General features: G+C 36.8%; 1 protein-coding gene across 2 annotated transcripts in view; it reads right to left on the reverse strand.

Annotated features, from left to right (window-relative positions):
- Positions 1 to 21,294, reverse strand: part of MAN2A1 (mannosidase alpha class 2A member 1) — a 58,692-nt gene extending 37,398 nt beyond the window's left edge. The window contains exons 1-7 of one of the 2 annotated variants that reach the window (XM_083354727.1): positions 20,679 to 21,294; positions 20,387 to 20,528; positions 9,761 to 10,021; positions 5,572 to 5,716; positions 2,826 to 2,997; positions 1,599 to 1,726; positions 431 to 604 (exon numbers count right to left, since the gene is read on the reverse strand). In XM_083354727.1, the coding sequence (XP_083210853.1) occupies positions 431 to 604; positions 1,599 to 1,726; positions 2,826 to 2,997; positions 5,572 to 5,716; positions 9,761 to 10,021; positions 20,387 to 20,527 (1,021 nt within the window). In that variant the 5' untranslated portion in view covers position 20,528; positions 20,679 to 21,294. Of the gene's footprint in view, positions 1 to 430; positions 605 to 1,598; positions 1,727 to 2,825; positions 2,998 to 5,571; positions 5,717 to 9,760; positions 10,022 to 20,386 lie in introns of both variants that reach the window. The other variant, XM_083354728.1, reaches the window with a different exon arrangement.
- Positions 21,295 to 27,042: the final 5,748 nt, after the last annotated feature.

Raw genomic sequence — 27,042 nt, forward strand, 5'->3', positions numbered from 1 at the left:
TTTTATACCATGCTAAATCCAAAAATGCTAGGAAGTTACTGGAAGCTTGACATGCAAACAAATCAGCCATTAATAGATACATAGAAATAAACCATATTTACACACCATTCAACAGAGACAATAAAGAAGCTAAGAAGGAAACAAAAACAGCAGAACACATCCTTTTCAGCAGCCACCACTGATTAAGCAAGGATTATCACCAAACAATCAAGGAGAAAACAATACTTAATCAAGGAATGATCAAGGAGAAAGCCACACACCTCACCAAACCTGGCAGGCCAAACTACTATGTATAAACAAGCAGCAAACTTTACCTTATGTTGAGGATATAGCTTAGTTGGGTAATGAAATGTCTGCAAGCAAACAACCAAGCTCAGAGAGCACCAAGGACTCCAAAGTTGCAATGAGCTCATATAAAAGTAATACTTACCCCAATTCTGTCTCCAAAAAAATTCTAGTGCCTTCTGGGTTGCAAGATGTTTTTTAACTGAATAATGAACTCTCTGTATCAGCATATTGGAAAATCCAGCACGTTTTAGAAGATAAGCCATAGTTGGTGAATGTCCAAATGGATCAATTGCCCAGCCAGATTTTGGCTTTACTCCTAGTAAAAAGAATGCGTGTTGAAAACAACATAACGCCAGGCTATATAAACACAAAACATTTATACTTACACATTAACACGGGATCCCCAATATTTGGGGACTGGTGCACAAATTGGAATGGTTGGCATATAGTCAATTCTAAAGCAAACGAAAACTCCCAAAAGGTAAACTGTTGCCTCATATATTCAAAAGAAAGCTTTGTGTTGTTTTTTTCCAGTGGAACAGGAAGCTTAATCACAAGGGTGAGGAAGAAACTGGCTAGAGAACCCAAGTTTGAAGCAAAAGTGCTATCTAACCCCCAAATGTAAAATTACATATTTTTTTTCTACAAACACACACAAATTATCACATTTCCCAAGAAATTAGAGACACTAAAAAAAAGGCAGGCATACAAAATGAATGCTAAGTCTTGACTTCCTACCATTTATATTTTTAAAGAATAAAAATAAGTCTTTGAAGTAAGTCTTTTACACTTTCATTAAAAAAAATGAAATAATAAAGCATTAGGAGGATGAGGCACCTTATGGAACAGCCTGTGAACATGGTGGGTTCCAACATTTAATGTCTCATCTCAGAAAATTTCAAAACCACTCTCTTCTCAACTTGAATAATCGACAATAGACAAAAAAACTAGCACTGAAAACTCGTATTATTTTTTTTATTGAAAAGTTTTATCATACATTTTATCTTTAACAATCCCCCCTAGCCCTCCCCTATCCCTCCCTCCCTACCCCTCCCCCCCCTCGTATTATTATTATTATACTAATCCAGAAGCCATATTCAGTTTGTTGCAACAAAATTTAAGAGATGGGTTCTCCAAACATTTTTATTGACATCTGCTTTTTTACTATAAACCTAGTTAAGTACATTTATTTTGTCAATTGTGGTTTGGCAATTTACAAAGGAAAATAATTGATTCATTCATCATTTAAACCTTTATACTCAAAAGGAAGAGTTGGCAAAGCTCACAAGACAAAAATTATGTGGACCTACCTACAGCTTTGTCTAGCCACTGATGTCCTTCTATCAATTGGTCAATTAAAGCAAAATAATGAGGAGAAGCTTCATCAGGCATGACCCAACCTCCTGTTACAATTTCAAACTGGCCATCTTCTATTAACCTGAAAGATGTTTACATTTTAAACCATTTGTAATATTTCTTGTTTATAAATAATAATCTTTAAATACCAAGAGTAAGTAAAGTACTTTATTTCTCAAAAAAGAAAACCACATATCATTTATTAGAAAAATGCATGATAACTTCATTTACAAGCTAGTATGAAGACTATTTGAATTTGGGAGGAAAAATAGAACAGACTCTAAGAATAACTCTGCACCCTTAAAATTGGGATTGGGGAATGAATATAGTCTCTGGTTGTTGGCTTCTGCTTTAACTCTTCAACAGATAACTTAGTTTCTTTTTAAGAAACTAGGAAACATGATTGCATGGATCAGGAGATAAGGATAGATGCACCTGTACATGCAGGTGTAGAGTGACATTTATTGATATGAGATGCAGAGACTACAACTGAAGCAATTAGATCTTGTGGTAAGGCTATTACAGTTCCTTTACCTTGTTCCATTTTTTGTTCCATCTCTTTCCTTTTATTCCACTGACTTGGGAAATATGGATTTAATTATGATACTATGTCTGTTGGAAGAAACTTGTCTGTTTTATTAAATGTCTAGAGTAAGTGAATATTAATAATGGAGTTTCAGTAGACAGCCAAATTATTATTTCATTGTAAATTTCTGTTTTATTTTTTTTTATTTTTTTTTATTTTAATCCCATTTATATCCCGCCCTTCTCCGAAGACTCAGGGCGGCTTACAAGCTTAGCAGTAGCCTTCATTCTATGTATATGCCTGCTTATTAGGGCTTTCATACACCCCCCAAGCGGCATTATTACAAAGTCAGCTTAATTGCCCCCAACAATCTGAACTGAACCAGCATCACTATTATGACCTTAGCTATAACTAACATTTCTACTACAAATTGTTCACTTATGAAGCTTGGTAATTTAATCGTAACATTAAAAAGAAATTAAGCTAAATTATACTTTAGAAATAAAGGCCAAGACTAGTTATGCATTAGAATACTGTAATTTATAAACCTATACAAAAATGGGTTACAGTGACAATGAATACTGATGCGGTTTCACACTAGGGCGTATGGTAGGTTGAAAGAAAATATATACATGCAATATTAAAACATACCAACCTTTTCACAGCATCCTTCTTCTGACTATCTATTCCATCCCACCACTTTGAAAAATAAGAGATTTCAGACCACATAAATTTCCTTCCTTTATCTTCTTGAAGTTTAAGAACCATGTTATTGAGAATGTGCTGTGTCTGATCTCTGAAGTAGTCATCAAATGTCTTCAGCCAACCTATTAAACATAGTATCACATGCTGAAAAAATTAAACTGAATACATTGAGATAATATCAGGGTTTCCCAAAAAAAAAAACACAATATTTTTTTCATAACAAAAAAAATAACTGACTAAAAAACCTAGACAGTAACAAAAAGTAGCCTTTGACTGTTTAGCAAACTTGAATTGAAAAAATAAGAAAACAGGTTTTTTTTTTGAAGTATATCTATATTTAAAATAACTTGGAAACAAAGTATGGTGAAAATGCTAATATCTTACTGAGGAAGTCAATTGCCCTAAATTTTAAAGTGGAAGAATGTATTAATTTTTATTTAATATTAATAAAAAGTACCAAGGGGGTTCACTTCAGGTCAACTGCCTTTTGTTACAAACAACTTAAGCAATAAGTAGGTGTGTTTTGGATTTGTTTTATTACTCCAGCCATATCAGTAAGGGGAAGGCAAACGTATGCAGATAATTTTTTTATTTTCCTAGAAGCTCCTGAAAACAGTCATTCTTAACCCTTTCATAGAATTCTGGGAACAAAATGGTGGCCAACAAGAGATAAAATCATCCTGTTACTGCTGCAACCACAAACAACAATTAAGACAAAAAAAAACCTCCACAAAATCAATGCAAATGGAAACAAGTGTTGTATAAAAAAATCAATAAAAATTAAATGTAATTTTATTAAATGAAAAATGAAGCTAATTTAAGTCTTTGAGATTCCATTTACTTCTGTATCAAATGAAAATTATTTTCTTACACTAGAAACTAAGTAGTTATGAATCTCTTCAGAACAGAATTTCTGAAAGTCACTAAGTTTTCTAAAAGAAAAGAATGGGACATAAAATTAATATATGCTTAGACACATATGAGATCCCAAATATCAAGAATTTCAAAAGGCCACAATTTGAACACAAAGAGGAATATAAAATACTAATCTAAACGGAATGAAATGTATGAGCAAACTTAAGAACTGAGTTAAAATTGCTAAAATTGCTAAAAAAGTGCTAAAAAGATGGTTTATTTTCAGAGTCTACAATATTTGTGACTACTGTATCTATCTGAATTGTACAATAATCTTTCATCAGGAAAAAAAAATAGTGGCTTGATTGTTCTAAAACAGAAGAACATACTAACATTTCTCTTTTTGATATAGGGACAACAAAAAGTCAGGTAACCATTGTGTTGAAGAAATAACTAAAAAATAAATGTCAAGTATTTATCAGAATTTCTGGAACAGTAAAGCAGAGCAGAACCAAAATGAAATAGATGGTATGTCTTGCCAATACACTGCTACTTGGCTTTGTCTAATATGCCCTCTTTTGGTTAAATTAACTACTAAAGGCAAACATAATAGGATTAGGATTAGGATTTTTCTTGGTTTTACTCTTGAAATTTCCTTTGTAAAACAAAATAATAAAAACAATTTTTTTATCCTTATGAACCTCTCTCAAATTTGCTCCCTTTCAGGTTTTGTCCTTTATTTTCTCCATGATAATATGGTCATTGTAATTATGCAAGATTCAGGCCACAGATTTAAACTTCCACAGATATCCCACAATGTCAAATACGTTTATTAAATGCAAGGACTTAGCTGTAGAGTAATGAGAGAGCAATAACTGTTACTAAGTTGATGAATGATGGCATCTGTACTTAACATTTTAATTATTCTTTCAAATAATTTAAATCTTTGAACAAACTACTTGAATATGCAATTGGGTTTTAGCTAATACGGCATAACTCTTAATGTAATGTGCAAAGAGGCTATTGTATTATGTAAGACCATTTAAATAAGATTGAATTGATTGAAGCAAAAGCCTGAATCTTCTATAAATCAGGTTTCAGGCTTAAGATATTGCAGAGTATTTTTTTGGTTTTAGAATACTATTATTCCTGAATACAAAAAGGCAATGAAATATCAAGTGAACAGTTCAAGGTTTTCACATCAAGATGTTAAGAATGTAGTTTGCCACTCTTTACTATAGAAAGTGGCAAGAATGAACATCCAAAAGAAATAACATAAAATCTTTTACGGTCTAGCTAGCAGAAAGTAAATGCAATATTTTTACTTTAAAATATTACTCAAAATAAAATAAAGATATTTACTCAAAATAAAAAAAGTCTTTTTGGCATTCACCCTCATTTGAGCCTATTGTCTGCCAAATGCCAAATTTACTGACTACTGCCTGGCAGCCAATGCCTGCAAAACCATATTGTGCAATCTCTCTTTATTCTGAACTGTAAAATCCAGTCCACTGCTTTGTTTGTTGGTGGTAGGCTGAAAGATTAAAGCAGATTATTCTTGCAAACAGAAATTGTTGTGAATTTGTAATAACAGCTTGGTATGTCATTGGTCTCTCATTTTTGCTCATTTGGTTATTTCTGTACAGTTTGTACTGAAATCTAGCCAGCTAGAGTGATTACTTGCTGACTCTGTAACCCATAAAGTATTTTTAGTAGTGGTGGAATCAAGGAAAATATATTAATAAAAAAGAACTATATGATGATAAAACATTATGTTTCATGGAGCTGAGGACACAAATATGATTGCCCCAAACATATTTTGAAGCTTTCTGAAATGTTACCTGGATCATTATGTGAATGAGGTACAACAAAAACTTGAAGTGGTTTATCATCCCACTCATGTTCGTCATAAGTGATGTCAAACCCTTGCTTCCAAACTCCACCATCTGGATTATCAAAAGGAAGAATGTCATAGACTTTCAGCATCTAAAATGCATAAAAAGAATAGATGACATATAAACTTAAGAGGCTGATGCCCTGCAAGTATGGTTATGACCACTAATTTACTATTAAACAAAGTTCAAACAAATCATTGAGAGCCACTTTGATCTGGTAATTAATGACTCTATTAGAAATGAGGCAGCCATGAGTTCTAGCCTTGCCTTAGGCAAAAAGATGACTGGGTAACTTTGAGTCAGTCACCCTCTCTCAGTCCTAGGAAGCAAGCAAGGACAACCACAGATTTATCCAGGCAGTTGATTCAGCAAAGATCCTAAGGCATGGATAAATTAGATAGATAGATAGATAGATAGATAGATAGATAGATAGATAGATAGATAGATAGATAGATAGATAGATGGATGGATGGATGGATGGATGGATGGATGGATGGATGGATGGATGGATGGATGGATGGATGGATGGATAGATAGATAGATAGATAGATAGATAGATAGATAGATAGATAGATAGATAGATAGATAGATAGATAGATAGATACAGACACTCATTCCAAAGTTGTTTGAATACTCCAAAGAATACTTTCCATAGATTTTATATATTATTTGTCTAGATATCATAAATTAAATATTGTACATATGTGATCAGCCATGACAGTCTGAAATATGCCACCCATCACCTTTTATAAACATACACATATTTTATATCCAACATTCCTATTGCTCAACTAATTCTTCCTACTACCATTAAAACACACACCACAAACATATATACATTGTGCACATAAAAATATTCAAGTATCACTTAACATAACACTAATGATCATGAATAAATAATATTCAGCCTTTAATACAGCTTCAGTTAAGCCATATCTATTAAATTAAATCTGCCAATAACATGCAAAACAATCAGGTATTAAACAAATTCAAATTTTCATTGAAAGTCAAAACAATTGTAGTAGTTTTTAATATTATTTTAATCTGTCATTTTTTAAAAAAAATTAGCTATTTTTTATTTGTTTTATAATTTGCAAATCACCCAGAGTCACCTTGTAGGGGACATGGGTGGCATGAAAATTTAATAAATAAAAATAAATTAATAAAAATGAATTACAAATAAAGTAAAAACAGACAATACAAAGTTTCCACCTAAACTGACAGACCAATTCATAAGTCTACTGAGAAACAAAGTTCAGTTAAGTTTTCTGGCACTTAATCTGAGCAAATGGGATTTTCTCTTTCTACTTTTTTAAGGATTTAATAAATTTCTTATCAGAAGAATTTAGCTACCGTAATTCTTAGAAATTCTGATAAATTATTCCTAGGAAAAATAATACTAATTCTAATAATACTAATACTAATAATAAATAATAATAGTTGGAAGGGACCTTGGAGGTCATCTAGTCCAACCCCTTGCTCAGGCAGGAAACCCTATACCATTTCAGACAAATGGCTGTCCAGTTTCTTCTTAAAAACTTCCAGTGTTGAAGCATTCACCACTTCTGGAGGCAGGTTGTTCCACTGGTTAGTTGTTCTAACTGTCAGGAAGTTTCTCCTTAGTTCTAGGTTGCTTCTCTCTTTGGTTAGTTTCCATCCATTGCTTCTTGTCTTGCCTTCCGGTGCTTTGGAGAATAGCTTGACTCCCTCTTCTTTGTGGCAACCCCTGAGATATTGGAACACTGCTATCATGTCACCCCTCATCCTTCTCTTCATTAAACTAGACATACCCAGTTCCAGTAACTGTTTCGTGTATGTTTTAGCCTCCAGTCCCCTAATCATCTTTGTTGCTCTTCTCTGTACTATTTCTAGAGCAGCGTTTCCCAACCTTAGGAACTTGAAGATACGTGGACTTCAACTCCCAGAATTCTATGCTGGCTGGGGAATTCTGGGAGTTGAAGTCCACGCATCTTCAAGTTCCTAAGGTTGGAAAACGCTGTTCTAGAGTCTCAAAATCTTTTTTTTTAATGTATAGTGCTGCCCAAACTGAATTCTCCTCTTTCGCATGCACATATAACACATACCCAAACTTTTGCAATTGGAGAAAAAATACTAAACAAGCAAAATAATTAAAAGAAGCTTAAAAGCCAATGCTTTTTATATGCATTATATATGTATTTGCCTACAAAACATTATTACCAAGGTTGCAATTTCACTGATATAAAGGAAATGTTAGGCACATTCAGACAATTTGCAGTGGAATTCTATTAGAAAATACCAACAATGTATACTGGTTCTGTTTGCAATTTTGAAACATGTTTCTTGCTCTGAAAAGCTACTTTACTATCAAAAAGGTTCTTCCTTAACCCCTTGAATTCTGTGTAACTTTATTCTTTGTAGTAGCTGCATCCATTTGAAATGTTTCAAGACCCTTTTGAACTGGTTTTGACATGCTTCTACCAGAGTAGTAAATATGTGAGAGGCTCTATTGTATGCCTCAATCCAGAGGCCTACTAGGAACCACTAACTGCAATGCTTGAGTTCTTAAACTTCATTAGTGTCCCTATAAGCACTTGCTATTTTTTTTATTTACAAGTTATATAACTGCCTATTGTACATTAACTTGGGATAACTAACAATGAGAGAATATAGAAGCAACAATCAAAAAAACCTCTGTATTTTTTTAAAAAATAACAATTAAAAACACATTAACCGAGGTACTATATAACAAACTCAACTATACAAACCACACCTATAGTTCCCTAACAGACAAAAGGTTGTTACAGTAAGCGGGCTGGCAATTTAACTACTTGCCAATTCTACTTCTGGGAAAAAAGATATCATCTTGAAGAATCTTGTTACAGTTGTAGACTTGACACTGGTGGAATACTGGATAATCTCTTGTGGCTGCTATAGTTCATTATAGCAGATCAGAACAGGAAATCTGATCTGCGATTCTTAGCATTCCTCAAACCTTAGTCATAAGCAAAGTCTCACAGTTTTTTTATCCTGTATTAAATACTCAAAGGCATGTGAACAGCTATTACATCTCACAATAGGAAGAAATTGGAGTTCCCCTGATACTCTGGAATCATAGTTGGCCAGGAATTTGAGGATACCACAAGAAAGAAGCTATTCTATTCCCTTTAATAATGAAGTCATAGCACTGTCATCTATACATATTTCAGAAGTTGACAGCACTGCAATGAACTCCAATCATAGTAAAGCACTTCAAATCATACAAATGCATATCCAAAGAAATCATTCTAGAAAATGCCTAATTATTTTAATTTGTTTAATCATGGGTGCTAAGTGTAAATATTCAGATAACCTGATACAAGGCCTGGCATTTCAATGAATTCGACTCAAAAGTATTTAAATAACTGCTCCTTCAAAAGCTTTGTATGGTAACAAATACTAGCCATCATGTAGAGTATGGTTGCCTAACATGAGGCTCCTTGCTGATGTGCAGCTATCAAGAGTTTCTCTGACCACAAATTTCAAAATTATGTGACATGGTTTCTCATACCTTTGGAACAGAAACTGTATTGTACTACTTTAACATTTGATATGGTGAACATCAATATAATATAATAAGATTGCAGCTATAGAGAAAGCATTATTTTAAATTCTAATCTACAATTTTAAAAAAAGAGTTAAAATCACTCAGGCAAAAATATTGTAAAGAATTTTCTCTGAAAAAATTAACAATTGTGCTGTGCTTAAATACAATTTCTGCTTCACTAGAGGTCAAATCTATCAAATAATAATACAGTCATTCAATCTGAAAAGAATGTCCCAAATTATAATTTTAAAAAATCACTAAAACAGTAAGGGGGAAAAGTCTTTAGAAAATATACCCAGTTAAAATCATATGCAAAGACTACACATATTACAAATAAATATATTAGTTTAAACAAAAGATATACATGATTTAAACCATATTTTGCATTTTCATGGCAATCCCGGTGATTTCAGTATCTGTATATATGTTTGACCAACCTACCAGTCAATTATTTCACAGTTTAGAAATCCAAGTATAACTATCTGAAAGGTTACACAAAAATCTTTATATTTCTTTGGCAAAAGGTTAAAATAGATGGGGGATATTAGCTAATATTCAGCCGATTCTTACTTGAACATCTGAAGCTTGACTTCCAATTTTTGAAGCAAACTGACAATCTTCAGGCTCAATTGAAAGATATGCAGTGGCAAGAGGCAATACTTCTGAAAAATTTCTTTGATTAAAGTTTATCACTTCTGGACTATGTTGTACATCTTTGACAGATTCACTCAAATTGATCACAGAATCTCTTATGTTTGAAATAATTTCATTATTTTCCGCCAACAACCGTTCCAAGTGGTCTATTTTCTCTTGCAGTATTGAAAGCTGACCCTGTTGAAAAAATACACAATTAGATATCCAAATATCCTTATAGTAGAAATACATTTATTTCTTCTCCCTGTTCTAAATATATCAGAGTATATATCAGTGTAAGAAACTTTCTCAGAAAAAAACAGTAAAGATTCTTTCATTCTTTAATTAAAGTGAATTCATATAGGATTTTTTTTCTGAAAAGAAAACAATTGTAGTGCTCTATTTTGCTGCAAACATAAAAAGACAACCACCTCTAATTTTCATTTTCCCAAATCCACTAACAGTTATGAATTCAAGAATAAGTTCTAAAATTGTCCCATCATTAAAAATTTTATTCTAAATTCTATTATTAGGATATCTTAGTTGACTAGAATATGGCATTATTTATTAAGGTAAGAATTAGTTATATTTTAAAATATTGTTGGAGCAGAAAATCAAAATGAATAGTTAGCCCTTCAGAGAACACTTTTAGTTAAAAATTGCAGTCTAGATACATGCTGAAGTCAAAACAGTTTATGGGGTAAGTGAATTACTGACTGTAGTTTAAAATAAAAGATTAAACAATTTTAGCTAGCAAAGGTTTATCCATATTCTTATTTTTCCAGGAGGTAGATGTACATTTCCTTGCTGATGCATTGTATCTCCTCACAGTCTTACTACTGTTACATGCATATTTTTGAAAGAGTAACCCCCTATTATAACAACTGCTGTGACACCTGCTGTATACAGGTAGCTCCACCTCCATAAAAGAATATTCTTTTCATTTAGGACATTTATTTGCAACCACAGGTTTTAGCAAGAATTAGATTATTATTAACATAATTAACAAAAACAACATAAGCCTTTTATATTTTAAAACAGGCATGTACACTAGATTTTAAAACAGGCATGTACACTATATTTCCTGTCCCCACCCTATAAATTCTGAGAGAGCAGCAATGTCCTTTCAACAACAGTATGTGCATGTAACGGTGCAGTGGTTCAGGCATCAGGCTAGAAACCAGAAGACCCTAAGTTCTAGTCCTGCTTAGGCACAAAGCCAGTTGGGTCACCTTGGGCCAATCTCTTTCCTTTAGTCTGAGGAAGCAGGGAATGGCAAACCACTTTGGAAAAACCTTGCCAAGATAACCACAGGGGCTAAAATTAAGGGGAAAAAAACTGACTAAGGCACAAAAGAAAAAAAGTACAAGTAACAAATGTATCCTTGATGTATTTGCTATGCAGTCCTAAGCAACTTGAAGGATTAGCTACAGAATGCATTATACCACCACAGTGCTACCTCAGTATTCGACTGCTTCAAAACTCATCGAATTTGGTACTTGACAGATTTTGACATGAAAATGTTGTCCTGGTACTTGTCATTTCTTTATGTAATAGGAAGAGGGGGATGGCTGTGAGGACAGGAAGTCAGCCATGCCGGAAAGTCGCTGCAAAAGGAAGCAGGGAATGGTTTTAGAAGGTGAACAGCAAGTTGGCCATGCTGGAAAGGTTGCTGACATAGAAAAAGGGATAGGCAGGAAGTACTTCCCAGCTGAAACAAAGGTCACATGGTAAGCCACGTGGTTTGTTTGGCACTCATTTTTAGTACTTATTGCACCTGCCAGAACCAACTAATGACAAGTACCAAAGTACCACTGTACTCTAAAATCTTCGTTGATTTCCTATTTAATTCCCAAATAATTTTATGTGGTTGGTATCCATAAAACTCTTAATATATAGTCAACTGTTACTTTTATCAAAATTCACTTATTTTTATTATCAATAGTATTAAATCAAGGAACAAGATTTATTGGCAAAACTATGATTCAGCCATATCAAAGATATTACATACATTATGGGACTAAAAAGTTCCATTTAGCTTATGAGTAGATTTTAGAGGGATATTTAGTGTTAGTACTTTGTATGTATCTATGTTAAAGGGGAGTTAAAGCACATTACCCCTTCATGGATTACTGCCTTGTCGTGGCGAAGGGGCTTGCGTAATTCAATGAAGCTATGAGCTATGCCGTGCAGGGCCACCCAAGACGGAAAGGTCATAGCAGAGAGTTCTGACAAAACGTGATCCACTGGAGAAGGAAATGGCAAACCACTCCAGTATCTTTGCCATGAAAACCCCATGGACAGTACCAAAAGGCAAAAAGATATGATGCTGGAAGATGAGCCCCTCAGGTCGGAAGGCGTCCAATATGCTACTGGGGAAGAGCAGAGGGCTAGTACTAGTAGCACCAGAAAGAATGAAGCGACTGAGCCAAAGCCGAAAGGACGCTCAGCTGTGGATATGTCTGGTGGTGAAAGGAAAGTCCGATGCTGTAAAGATTTTTTCTCCATAGGAACCTGGAATGTAAGATCCATGAATCAAGGAAAGCTTGACGTGGTCAAACAAGAGATGACAAGACTAAACACTGACATCTTAGGTATCAGCGAACTAAAATGGACAGGAATGGGTGAATTTAATTCAGATAACCATCAGGTATACTACTGTGGGCAAGAATCCCTAAGAAGAAATGGAGTAGCCTTCATAGTCAATAAAAAAATAGGAAAAGCAATACTGGGATACAATCCTCAAAATGACAGAATGATATCAGTTCGAATCCAAGGCAAACCATTCAATATCACAGTAGTCCAATATTATGGATAATTTTAGTTAGAATATGATTATTATATCTATAACCCTGTATTTAGCTCTGGGAAGCAGGGGGGGAAGGGGGGTGGGTTGGGGTGGGTGGGTTTTGGGGATATGTATTGTAAAAATTTTTTTTGTAAAACTCTTTAATAAAAAAATATTACATTTGGTAGCTCTATCTTGATATTCATACTTTCAAAGTATCTCAAGATGAGTTTCAGCTTTGGGAAAGTTGTTTTAAGGTCAGGTCAGTACTAGCAATGTTGAATTATGCAGAATATTTTTTTTTAAAGTTTTGTCGTCAGATTATATGTGCAATCAATAAAATTTTTGCAATTTCTGCATGCCAGAAGGCCAATACCCCTCTATATTTTATGCAAGTATATGCAAATTGAAACATGTTTATTCAGAAATCAGTCCCACACTAATCAACACTCCCATAGCTACACTGAGCTGTATGAAAACACATACAAAGCACCTCTTTTCAATTCAACAAAGAAGCGACTTCTTTTGGTAGACTCATATAACTGATTTGTAAGATGCTTCCAGCTGTCCCAGCAAGCATGTACATGCCCAATAGTTTCAATAAAAACTCCCCAGCAATTTAGGAAGTAGCCACAAAAGCCTGCCAAAAAAGATGTGGCACTGACTGAAAAGGAAATGTTTCTTGATACTATGAAGACTCACTTTCAGAGAATCTGCAGAGCCCTCTCTGATACAGGTTCTATGGACCAAAGTAAGTTTGTAACACAAATAATGGTAAGTGTATATGTGATGTAAAAAAAATATAAGCAGAAATCCAAAGGTACTGTGAATGGAGAGCACATAGCACATAAACTGTTAAGAAATTGGAATGACAGGAAAGCAAAAACGAATAATGCACATCAGAGGAAAGCATTGATTCATAAATAAGCCCTTCATAAACAAAAGAAAATAGCTAATTCTTAGGCAATAAGGAAGGGTTATGCAGAAAGCCAAATTTCAATAAGTATGATTTTCCACTTAAAAACAAAACCCCCAAATCATATCAAAGTTACTAATGTTGGAACAGATTCTATGTTCCAATATTAGGCAAACCACGATTTCATGTAGATGTTGAACAGGAGGGGAGAGAGGACCCCTGAGGGACTCCACAAACGAGAGACCTCGGGGCGGACCTCTGCCCTCCCGTCAACACCGACTGTGAGCGGCCCAGGAGGTAGGAGGAGAACCACCGTAAAACAGTGCCTCCCACTCCCAACCCCCTGAGACGCCGCAGTAGGATACCATGGTCGAAGTTATTAGGCAGCAGTGTGATAATTAGGTATTCAACAGAGTGATGGCACAAGGAAAGAACTGTCCTGGTCTAGTTGTTTTGGCCCATAATGTCCTATAGTGCTGTCCCAAGGTAAGGAGTTGAAACAGTTTATGTCCAGGATGTGAGGGGTCTGCATATATCTCCTCAGTCCTTCTTTGATCTGTGCAATATACAGGTCTTCTATGGAAAGCAGGCTGGTTGCAATTGTTTTTTTTTCCATTCTTAACTATCTATTGAAGTCTGTAACTGTCCTGTTTGGCTGCTTGTGCCAAACCAGACAGTTGCAGAAGTTACCGTCCTGGATTTAAGTCACATGCTTTGATAATATTTGAAATGTACCAAACTTGGTATTTCATTAGGCTTCTTTTTATTATTTAATAAAGCAAAGAAGAATTATATGGGTTTATTTCAAATATTGTGTAACTAATTGTTGCAAGTGATGCAGTGAATTAAGAAACCAGGAATATCAAATAATGGCACAAGTATTTTAAAAATATTTCAATTAAAACATCATTTTGTTTTAGCAGACTTCTTTAAAACCAAAAACTGGGTCATTAGTATTGGTATTTAAAAATGCAAGTATTCTATTTTACATACTAATAAATTAGTACAAATCTCTGAACACTAATTCTGTAGTTTTCATCTTGGAACAGCAAAGATGAGTTGGAATAAAAAGAATTTTTTATAAATAAAAACAGATATAAAGCATGATACCAGTAATTTTTTAAGGAATGGAAAAGTATCTTCTAGGTAGCCAGAATCTATTCCAACCGCCTTTTCACTTTAGATTTATTCCAGCATGCTACCTCCTAGGAGTATTCCTTTCAACTACCACTGTATTCGCAAATCACACTCATCCAAATTTTTCCAAATTGGTGCTTTCCCAACATTTCTCCTTCACCTTTCATAACTGCTAACATATTTTGTTGTAATATTAGAAGAGCTGCCAAAGCCTTTATGAAATACTTGACCATACTCAGAAATCAACTAACAATGATACAATCCATAATTTTATTCCCTTGGGTGAATATGTTACCCGATTCCAATTACTGTGATTTGTGAATTATGTTTTACTATATTTGAGTACTTGTGTACTCAGTATTTCAGTAGTAGATAGGATACAAATTGAATAAATAGTTCAGTGAAGCTTGTGAACTTAGCTAATTATGGTATGTTGAATCTGTTTGATGGTTAATCAAAATAACTGTGCAAAGACTGCAAATGCAAGATGATGCCTGCAGCATCACTATTCTCTTAAAATTTTAATTTCTACTAGTGAGGATGTTATATTGTTGTTACATATTATCAAGATTCTATTAATTACAATGGTTTCAACTCAAATAAAACCAGCTGTTTTCACAATCCTATCATTCAATAGTTGCCTGATGTGTGTTCAATTTATCAGTTTTTTATGGTCTCAGCCTTTGGAACTACAACCACATGATTGACATGGCTTAACTACAGTAACTTTCAGGTTTTAACTACTTTACTATTGTTGTTTTATCCCCCTTTTCAGAAACGCTTTGAAAAATAAGTCAGGCCTTGCTTACAGATGTAATAGAGTAGAGATATCTGTTCTTTTCAAGGCTGAAATGAGGTGGCATCTTGTTGGTGTTCCTGCATGAACAACATTTAGCATCTCTTCAAAGGAAATTGTGTACACTATTACAATGCTGAGGAAAAAGTTAAGACAGACATATATCTGAAGTATCATTTTGTGCCCCCTAATGGTATGTTAACCAAACTAGACAAAAAGATATCTTTTTAGTTCTATGTTATTCCTACCTACTACAATAATTTATGAAAGTTATTACAAAAGAAATCCTCCACTTATAAGATTAATATTTTGTATATTTGTGGCTATGATTTTTTACAAACAATTTCACAGGTTTTTATGTACTATTGAACCTTTAAAACTATTGCCAAATCTTGTGTTCGGCATAGGTTTTCCTCCAGCTAGGCCAAACACTAATCTTAATAGTTTAAAATGTTCAGTAAACAAAACTATCTTGAATCAACATGGCAAAGAAAAACATATGTTTTAAATAGGTACATCTTGCCATATTTCTCAATGCTTAGAAGAGTATTTCCCCTAACTTCTGCTGTGCACACCTCCTGGCTTTGCATCTTCTGCTTCCAATCTATCCACATTGAAAAGATGCTCCAGGGCCCTCATCAAAATGACAGCAGTTTGGATTATTCTGCGATTGTGCCAGGACTGCTCATAAGAGCTACACATGTCTTGGGGATTCTTAGCAGCAACCAACACCCTACTCCTATGGTTGGTTCTTTGTTCACTCTTTTCATATTCTCATTTCTCCCTCAGCTCTGTCAGAATCTGTACCACAGCCCCATTTCTTCCTTAGTAGAAAGAAAGAACTGTCTTAAATTCAGTGATCTTTGCAGATAAATACATTTTAATTCAACCCCTCACCATATACAGTAAGTACAGTTTTAATTTTAAGTGTTGTCAGTTATGCATCCATAGACCTTTTGCAGATAGAAACCTGTCTTCAAGTGGAAAAAAAATCCCCTAACATCAAACAAGTTTAATAATGGCAACTCTTAGAAGTAAGACTTGTTTGGACAAGAATTTCATTAACAACAGCACTGAGTCCAGATCACAGGAAGTTAACTGTTCCACTGATTCTGCCCTGACCAGATCCTATTTGGAATATTGTCTCTGGTTCTAGGCACCACATATTAAAAAGCATAGTGACAAACTGGATCTTTTAAAAATATTGGAATGGAGAAGAAACTAGTAAATTGGGTAATTTTATACATAGCAGTTGCAGTTCTCAAAAAATAAAGTGACCATGTTATATTCCATTCAGATGACAAAGTAGAGGTTATTCAAAATAGTGAAGATTATTTAAGTTTAGTTCACTTTTATTAAATTAATCAAGGCTTTAACACATTCTAATAAACGTATATCCAATCCCACTAAAAATTCTAAGTACACGTAATATCAACATAAAAACATTTTACAGTATACTGAGTACAGTAACTTTTTGGTACCCTTAATTACAATGCAAACTTAACAGCATGATAAATCATTCAGGTTAAATGTTACCCTTGCAAAAAATGGATTCCCTTTTTAAAAAACTCTGCATCATCCTTCAAAGTAAGACAATCTATATCAACATGGCCTATGTGCTTCTGTTCCTAATGAAAAACACTGCATTTATAATTTGTTACCTTACAACCCAGACAACATCAAGACATCTACCATGTTTATCGTCTGTGAATGCAAGCTAGAATTCTGCCTTGATCTACTACTCTAAATCAGAATGTGCCTCCAGGCAAGTTTACAGCCTGCATGCAACCTAAGCCATTGTGAGGGCTGTGTCAGGGAGATAACTGAAATCTACAGCTGCACAGTTCTGCCAAATAAAGATTCCTGGATGTTTTGTTTATATCCGTTTCTCAGCAAGCTTAAGCATCTGCCTATCATATTATCCACAGGCAAATACTAAGCTAGACATTTTAGCTTCCTTTTATTGCTCTGGCTGTACTTAATGTTTTCTTGCTTTAAGCAATCATACTAACTTTTGGGTTAAGTAACCTGACAATGTTCCAATTCTAGCTAGGCACTGCATATAAATGCTTTTATTTGCCTGCCACCCAATTACCGGTATCTCTCTGAGATTTAAAAAAATGGATAAGAAAGGAGAACATGCAGACTTCAGTAACCTAACTGGATCTTTTAACTGAAAATCCTATCTATGACAGGAAGAGTTCCTATTACACTCTCAACAGATGGCAGCACTTATTGGTGTTACAATGTTTTAGGGTAGAATTAGTCACAGCTGTAAAACTGTTAACAGTAAATAGATACTCATCATTTCCAGTATCAAGTAGTAACAGATCTTTCAAAACAGAAAACAAAGATACCTCCCACCCAAAAATCACCTGAATCTTTTTGTCTCCAAACTCTTTTTTACAGAACTTCAATTCACATGTATATTGCAAAAATACAGATACAAAAAAACTTTCTAAAATGTTACTGTAAAGCACTAAACACTGTGAAACCTACCAGTTTATAGCTCACGTTTGACTTATTTTTAAAACAGCTGTATTACATAAATGAGTACATAAGCTCTGACAGTGTAGCTTATCTTTTAATGAACACACCTTATTAAACGTTCTTCTACAACACATTGTTTGAATTTAATATATTTTATTTGTTTTTATATAAACCACTTTGATATGCTTCAAGATAGGAAGCAATACATAATAAATAAATAAATTGCTATGTTCTTGTCTTCTAAAAGAAAGATTCCTTTAAAACCCCTCAGCCATGGACCAGCACAGGTCTGTGGCCTGTCAGAAACAGAACTGCACAAGCGGCAGGTGAGTGAGCAAAACTTCAAAGCACCTGTTCTAGGTTGCATGCAAAATCACCCCCCCCAAGACAATTTTTCTTCCAAAACCAGTTCCTGGTGCCAGAAATGTTTGAGGGGGTGGAAGTGGAGGCGCTGCTTTACAACACAGCATGAAAGCCCACCGAGTGGCTTTGGGCCAGTCACTCACTCTCAGTCCAACTCACTTCACAGGGTTGTTGTGAGAAAAATAGGAGGAAGAAATATGCTAACCACCTTGAGTTATTTATAAAAGAATTTAAAAAATCTAAAGCAAATCTAAATAGGGATTTGGAATTTTAAAACCACAAAATTAGCCAAGACCATGAATATTCCTCTGCATAATATATTTTGTAATTTATAATTTGCTAAATAGTCCAGAATCTGGCAGTTTTAAATAATATTTATAGTGCAATGCTTTATTTGTCCTAGTTGGAAGTGTACCAGAGTATCAGACTTGGTTCAAAAGCAAGCAGACCTAGCATTACATACTTTTTAAAAAATGTAGAAACTCAATGCCATAAATTACAACTTTCCCTTTCCTAACATAGGGAGTATTTCTAAACCACAACAATGTTAATTGGTAGAATTAGCCATACACAACCCTATTTTCATTCACAGAACAAAAGTTATAGAAAATCACTAAACTTTCATACTTTATTAACTTCTTAGCTGCAAATAAATAATTATCAGCGCGATGCAGTGGTTGCAACACTCAACTTTCACTGAAACCCTGAGTTCAGGTTTAGGGGTGGGCCAATCTTCCACTCAACGTCTATCACACAGGCTGCTCAAAGAATTCAGGGAGATAAATAAGCCACAATGGGCTGGGTTTATTCATTAAACCCATTAATCCAGAAATACTGTTTACCAACCATATTTGGATATTATACCGTGCCATAAAGTATGTAGCCTTTTTTTTAATTAGGAAGCAGTTACTCCACTATCCACAAGTCAAAGTAAGAACACGAAAGGAAAACAAAAGTGAATAGTGTGGGAACAGTGGTGAAACTCATTTAACAGTCAAGCAAACTTAACACTTCCCATACTTAAAGGAAGTTCCAGGGGAACTTCCAATAGTCTTTGTTAATGAATAAGCTTTGGAGTTGAATAGTTATAAGAGACTGAATGAGTGGAATATAATTGTTAGTTTAGAAGTAGATATGTGAAATTTTTGAAATGGTTTTCAATTTTTTGATTTCTTCGTTTTTTGTGTATTGTAAATGTTTTTTTTCTTTGTTGGTGTATGGTGTGTTTTTAACACGAAATGTAAATAAAGATTCATTTTAAAAAAAACACAGTCAAGCAAACTTAACACTTCCCATACTTAAAGGAAGTTCCAGGGGACAAAAGAGCACCTGACAAAGCAGCTGACTTATATTTTTGAGAGCCAACATCCTATCTTTGACTACGGTTTCCTACAGGGCACCGGAGCGATCCCTCTCTGGAAATCCCACCCTCAGTCTTCATCCGTGGTCACTACTGGAGACGTACCAAAAGGCAAATTCATAGGCATCGGTCCCGGACTAGGGAAGTATGTTCTTTAAAATCCGGTCGCAAGACTGGACTCCGGCGGCTCACGTGAAATCTATCCAGTACAACAACTACGATTGTGCTTCCATTGAAAATCTGCTAAAAGGGGAGCTGGCTCTCTCTCTCTCTCTCTCTCTCTCTCTCTCTCTCTCTCTCTCTCTCTCTCTCTCTCTCTCTCTCTCTCTCTCTCTCTCTCTCTCTCTCTCTCCCTCCCTCCCTCTCTCCTCTCTCTCTCTCTCTCTCTTCCTCTCTTCCTCCAATTAAACTGAAATAGCCAAGATTCAGCTAGGAAGAAAGCTTAGCTTCTTTACATCCCAGCGAGCCTGTTTTGATGGAAGGGGGCCGTTTTCTTTCTCTCGGATCCGAGACAAGGGGACTCCCCACCCCACCCCCCCACCCCCCCACCGCCACCCCCGGACTTCCTTTCTGAAGCTATGCCTACTACTACTCCTCTGCTCGAGTCATCCGCACCACTTTCCCCGCCTTACAGCCGGAGCGGGCTCTGCATTTGCTCCCTTCCCCGAACCGTCCCACCAAGCCGCCCCCTTTCCTTGACCCGTCCCGCTCACCTGAGGGAAGGAGCCTTCCCGGCGGTGGTTCTGGGGGTTCTCCAGGTGGCCCCGATCCAGCATCAGATAGAGGGAGAAGATCACCACGCAGAAGATCGCGCTGCCAAATATCGTAAACTGCCGGCTTAGCTTCATGGCCATCCTACGCGAGGCGGGGGAAAAAAAAAGAAAAGCACGCGAAGAAGAGATCAGCCCGAGCCTCCGACGCGCACCAGCCCCAACGTCAGCGGCTGCTTTCCAACGATCAAGTTCTGGGGCACGCTGGTGAAAAAGTCCCGGCCCCGCTGCTTACCCGGCGGGTGGCTGGAAGGACGAAAGTTCCTCCCCGGCCCGGACAGTTGCAGGCGGGGCCGGGACAAAGAAGGGGAGGGGATGGGTTCGCCCGAACCCGTCTCTAAATGCCGCCGCCGCCGCCGCCGCCGTACTCCGCTCCCGTTCGAGGCGAGCTAGACGGTTAAACCTCGACCACAGGGTGGAAGGAAGGGGAAAAAAAAAAGCCCGCTTATAGATCCCGCCCGGGAGTTTCCCGGAAAGGGTGCGGACGCTACTGGAGCTTCGCCGGAGCGGATGGAGAGGGGCCCGCCGAGGGATATCGGGCCGGGCTTGCGACACACCGAAAGCCCGGCCGCCAACCCCAGCCGCGCGCCAGCTTCCCTCGCCTCGCCTCCCCCCCCCCCCCCCGAGCAGGACTGGCGGCCAGGAGCGAGCGGCGGCTCCACAAAGCCACAAGGCGGCGCGAGGAAGGAAGCGGGGCGGAGCCTAGGCCCGTCCTGCCCGCCCTCCCGTCGCGTAGCAACAGCAACCGCGGCTGGGGCTGCCACCTTAAGACTAGAATCGCGGCCCGTCCCGGCTGACCGGCGGCGAGGCGAGGCGGTCCAGGGAGGGAGCCGAAGGGCTCTGCGATTAAACCCGAACCCGAACCCCCACACACACACCCCCCAATGCTCTTTTATCTACAGCGCAGGGTGCGCTGAGGGCTATGTTCCCTTCGCTTTTTCTATACGGGCGCCGCTGCTTCGCTTGACTTCCCTTTTTGTGTGTGTGTGTGTGTGTGTGTGTGTGTGTGTGTTTCGACTAGAACAGCGTTTCCCAATCTTAGGAACTTGAAGATGCGTGGACTTCAACTCCCAGAATTCCCCAGCCAGCTATGCTGGCTGGGGAATTCTGGGAGTTGAAGTCCACGCATCTTCAAGTTCCTAAGGTTGGGAAACGCTGGACTAGAACACGCGCCTACGGAGCTCAGGCAGCTTTGATGAGGAAGCGGGTCCCGCCGCGCTCGAGAGGACTGGCGGAGCGACCCTTGGGCATGGGCGGGCGAAATGGAAGGAAGGAAGGAAGGAGTTTGGCAAGCGTGTCGGGCGAGAGAAAGCCCCTTTTGTACGCTGGGAAAGGGAGCAGCTGCTGCGGCTGCAATTTCTATGGATTTTTCCAGTTGTTACTACTTTCCACTTTGCACGGCAGATGTGGGCGTCTATTTTCAGGCTAGAAAAAAAAAGTGTCCCCCTTAACGCCTGATGTTTCCGCCTACTCGCCCTTTTATCAAGCAGCGGACACAAATTGGGGCGTTTTCTTTTTTTTTAAAAAAAACAACAACAAAACCCATCGTTCTATATTTGACCTGCTTGACATAGTCATCAGTGACTGCTTATAGCTAGAAGAGAAGGCCTTACTTGTTCATTCCGGCCCCACTCTCTAAATTGTCTTAAAAAGGTAAGGATAGGCCTGCTGAATCAAGCCAAATCCCATCTTGGTCTGTCATTTTGTTTCCCACAGTGGCTAGCTAGAAACCTCTGGGCTGCTTCCTGCCTTTATTCCCCTACTTGGGATATTTTTTTATTATTGTTATTATTTTAATCCCATTTATATCCCGCCCTTCTCCGAAGACTCAGGGCGGCTTACAATCTAAAGCACAAATCAATGTGTTTTAGCAATAGCCTTCATTCCTTTGAAAAGTAGCAGTAGTAGCCCTGATAGACTCTTCTTCCATAAATGTATCAAATCACTATAACGGTCATCGTCACATTTTGTGGTAATGAATTCTGATTAATTGGACTGTGCAAAGAAATTCTTTTGTACCTAAGGTGGTATTCGAGCTAGCATAATTGGAAGACCTCTGCCTTAGTGTTTTGAGAGGAGTAAAAATCCTTCTGCCCACCTACCTTTTGCAGTTAATGATTTATACAGGTTGAACATGCCTCCCTCAGATAACTTTTTTTCTCACTGTAAGTCCATAACTTGTGGTTGGGTTTTTTGTGCTTTGGCAAATCGATACCAAGCAATTGTTCAGTCTTTCTGCAGACAGTTAACTTCACAAGACTTCCTCAGTATTGAAGGGAATTTTTTTTTTTTGCAATGTTTGTAGTCTACATAAAAATTGGATTCATGGGGGGTTGATTGGTGATTAAAAATTTCCTAAGAAGTGATTATAATTTAGTTGTTTATAAAAGTGTGCAGCAAGTGTATTAATATCTTGGTATTAGTCTCCCAAGGCCGAGCAACAAAGTGGGCATGGCACCTGGGCTATCTCTGTTGCAAGAAACTCTTTCTCTCTCTTCTTCTTCTCTCTCTCGCTAACATAGTATTCGGAATCTCTGTTCATTTTGCTTGCACTCTTACTGTTTTCTTAGAAGGCTCACTACCATCAATAAGATTCAAAAGTAGGGATGTAAGATATTAGCTTAGGTATATTTAATCAAAAACAAATCCTTAGGCGGATACAGGAATTATTTCAAGAAGAGTTGCTCCAAAATACGTATTGCAGTGACAAAGCATTTGTACTCAATGCTTGCTAATGTAAACATAATTTTTGCTCCTGCCCAACCTTTTCTGAAGTTACACATGAATTTTGTCTAATTTATCTACTTACAGCTTTATCATGTTCAGATAGACCTTTGGTTATGATGGCAGGATTGCTGTTGCTAAGCAATGTAGTCATAAAGTGTGGCCTCATATAAGCATATAACAATAGCAAGCTTGGCACTCTTAGTTGCCATTGTAACCCCAAGATGCCCAGGTCATTAAGCAGGAAGTAGTGAGAGTCCCATGGGGTGACTGTCACAAGAAAATAGAAGGGCCAATGTAGGTTGTGGATGAGTGCAGAGGCGCCAGGGGAAACAAAGCACAGTGAAGCATAGGGAGACTGAGGGGAAAAAAGGCTGCAATTTCATAAAAATGCAGGTCAGATGGGAAACAGAATATGGCTCCACATGAATGTAGGGAGGCTGGGGGAAGCAAGGGGTGGCTGTTGATTTTCATTGACTTTGCTTGTGGGAAGCTGGCAGGGAAGGTCATAAATGGCAATGATTGTGGGACACTGCAGCCATTGTAAATGCAAGCTGATTGACATGTGTTTGAATCATGATCATATGACCATGGAGGTGACATGATGGCCAGAATTTTCAGGACCGGTATAAGAGCCACTCATTCAGTGCCATCACAACTTTGAATGGTTGTTAAATGGCATGGGTCCGGGTTATTTACGGGAGCACCTTTTGCCGGCGTTAACTTCCCATCGCTCTGTGCACTCCCACAGAGAGGGCCTCCTCAGGGTGCTGTCAGTCAGGGAATGTCGACTGGCAGCCCCCAGGGGGAGAGCATTCTCTGTGGGCGTACCTGCCCTCTGGAATCAGCTTCCGGTTGAGCTCCAGATGGCTCCCGACCTTCGCTCGTTTTGCTGCGACCTGAAGACTTGGCTATTTGAACTTGCCAGCCTGGACTGAGGGACTGGGATTTTAGATCTTAAATTTTAAAAATTTTAAATTTTAGCATGTGTTTATGGTTTAGGGCTATTTGATTTAATTTCATTTTAATTTTTATACATTATGTGTTATTTATAGAGTTTTAATTGCCCTGTACACCGCCCCAAGTCCCTTCGGAGAGGGGCGGTATATAAATCCAAATAAATAAATAAATAAATAAGTGGGTCAGTAAGTGAGGACTACTTGTTATTGATGTTTTCAGATTCTCTCTTGAAAGTCTAATGGTGAAGTGTGATATACGTACATTCTTACTTGTAACGTTTGCAGTAAAATTAACTCCATTATAGATACACTGAAGCCTTTTTGTAGATAGTTTGACTGAACTCCAGGGTAGAATTGTTGTATCTACCATCTAAACTCAAACTCAGCATTGTATACGGTAGTTGTACAACCCCTTGCTTTGAACTTCTCAACCACCCCAGTTACCATTCTATCATTAATAGGTACCTTCTCCTCTGTTTTCTAAAAATTTAAATAGGAAAATTTGTCTAAGATAATTTCTGGGTTTGAGGCAAGCAAGGATTTCCTAGAGATTTCCTAGAGATTATAACTAGTCCTCACAGACTGCCTCATTTACTGACAGTTCAAAATTACAATGATATAAAAAAACAGCTTCACAAATGACACACATTTATGACCATTGTAGCCTCCCACAGCCATGTGATTTTCATTTGCGTGCTTCCCAACCACCTTTTAACAAGCAACTCTATACAAATCATGCTTCCATTAATGTAATGCTTTATTATAGTTTTTTGTTACTTTTCCATCACTCAGAGATAGGAAATTCCTTACAGATCATTTTGACTTAGATAGATAAAGCAATTAATGTCACTAGCTAAGTTCCAAATCAGTGGAATGTTAAGCACACTTACTGTTAGAAAGGCTAAGATTGCATAAACATGCTGAGGACTTTATTGCTTACTAAATCCAGGAAATTGCACATGGAGACTAGTCAGGTACAACCACATTCCAAATATAGACTTAGTTGCTTCAGAAACTGGATAGCAATTGAATTAACCAATATTGTACAGAACTCCACATAGTTTACAGGTAGATATCAAGTGGCTTGAAACTGCTGGAATAAACATGTTACTATTGTACAATCCTTTCCCCTGAATTTTTTGCATCAGAAAATACAAGGCTGTCTTCCTTGCATATGTGCCTTGCATATGTGCCATTTCTGCAGTGTGAAATTTCAACATTGAAATGTCAACATTGCATAATGTTTCTTGTCAAGGTAAATAGATTGATGGAAGATCTGAAAAGGGAGCACAACAGCAAAGAACTAACAGGCTAGATTCTTAAAACTGTAGATTTTCTAACTTTTTAGAATGAAAGCCCAAGATACATGGTTTGATAATTTGGCATTCCCAGAATTTGTTTATTTCTCGATCCTTCACTTGGAAACCTGCTTTTCTTCTAATAAGGCCACTTCTGTTTCTACTACTCTTGCTAAAAATGCAGCCTTGCATTCTAAAATTTGAGCAACTTTTTTGCTAATTAAGGTTTGCTTACGGTATTATTGCAGTCAACAATTTAAAGTTTTTTCTTGGCTACAAAGGTTTGTACTTACATCATATAGTATAAAGGGATAATCTAACACTTTGCACTAAGCCATGGATCATTGAATTAACCACAGTTGTCTGAATACAAACATGAAGTTCTAATCCATGATTATGACTGTGGTTTGTACACATAATGCTGCAAGGCAATAGTGGTTAAGGCTCCAGGCTAGAAAGTAGGAGACCATGAGTTCAAGTCCCACCTTGGCCATGAAGGCCAGCTGGATAACTTTGGGCCGGTCAATCTCTCTCAGCTCAACCCACCTCATAGGTTTGTTGCTGTGGGGAAAATAAGAAGAAGAAGGTGTGTTGGACATGTTCAGTGTTTGAAGTTATTTGTATAAATAATAAAATCAGGAAATAAATAAAATATAGGCAGTTTTTTCTAGCTCTCACAATTTGAATGCTGCTGAAAAGATACTCTGTTCTTGAACCAGTAGCTTTCAGGGATGTTAGCAATTAGTTTGATTATAATTTTTCAATAATTCATTGTGATTTATGCTATAAATCACAAAATCATTATTAGGTATTTATAGTGTATTTAGCAAGCCAATATCTTAGTTACTGCATGTAAAGCCAGCTTGCAACTATATCTACAGGCAACATTAACATCAAGCTAAAAGAAATACTTGTGCTGGCAGCATAAATGTCTTGAAACTAAATTACCAATTAGAATGACTTGGGAAGTTTCTTTTTCCCTCTGAGAATTAGGATTGCAAGTATCATCCGCACATAATAGTTTATTCTTCTTGTTTTGATTTGTTTGAATTTTTACTTTTTTTTATAAAAAAGGCAAAATAAAATCACTTTTAAATTTTAAATGTTCTTGACTTTATGTCAGATATTTTAATGTAGGGTATACAAAATAATTAGCCATAACATACCACACTGGGATAATTTTGGCAGCACAACAATACATTTTGCATAATTTGTGTTGGTTTTTATTTAATCCTTACTAAAATTCAAAGTGATGTTAAAATATATTTTACTACTGTCAGGATGCTTTTGCAATGAAGTGGAAATAAAAACTATAGAAGATAGTACAGCGTAAGACAGACTTTTAGGAAAATCTTTTATTCCTTGAATACCACTAATATTTCACTGTACCCCTGATATTTTAATTACAAATAGCTAATTGTCAAATAATATGATGAAAGGATAAAGCAAGGCCCCCCTAGTACCCATTTTCTTTGTTTTTCTATCCTACTTTGGGACTGTTGAATAGATTTTAAATAAATATGATGCCAGTAGTTCTCATTGAACAACTTCTCATTCAGCAACTGTTTTAAGTTACAATGGTGCTAAACATGAGGAACGTATGATAGTCCTCATAGTT

This window comes from Vipera ursinii (assembly GCF_947247035.1).
Source record: "Vipera ursinii genome assembly, chromosome: 2".
Taxonomy (NCBI): domain Eukaryota; kingdom Metazoa; phylum Chordata; class Lepidosauria; order Squamata; family Viperidae; genus Vipera; species Vipera ursinii.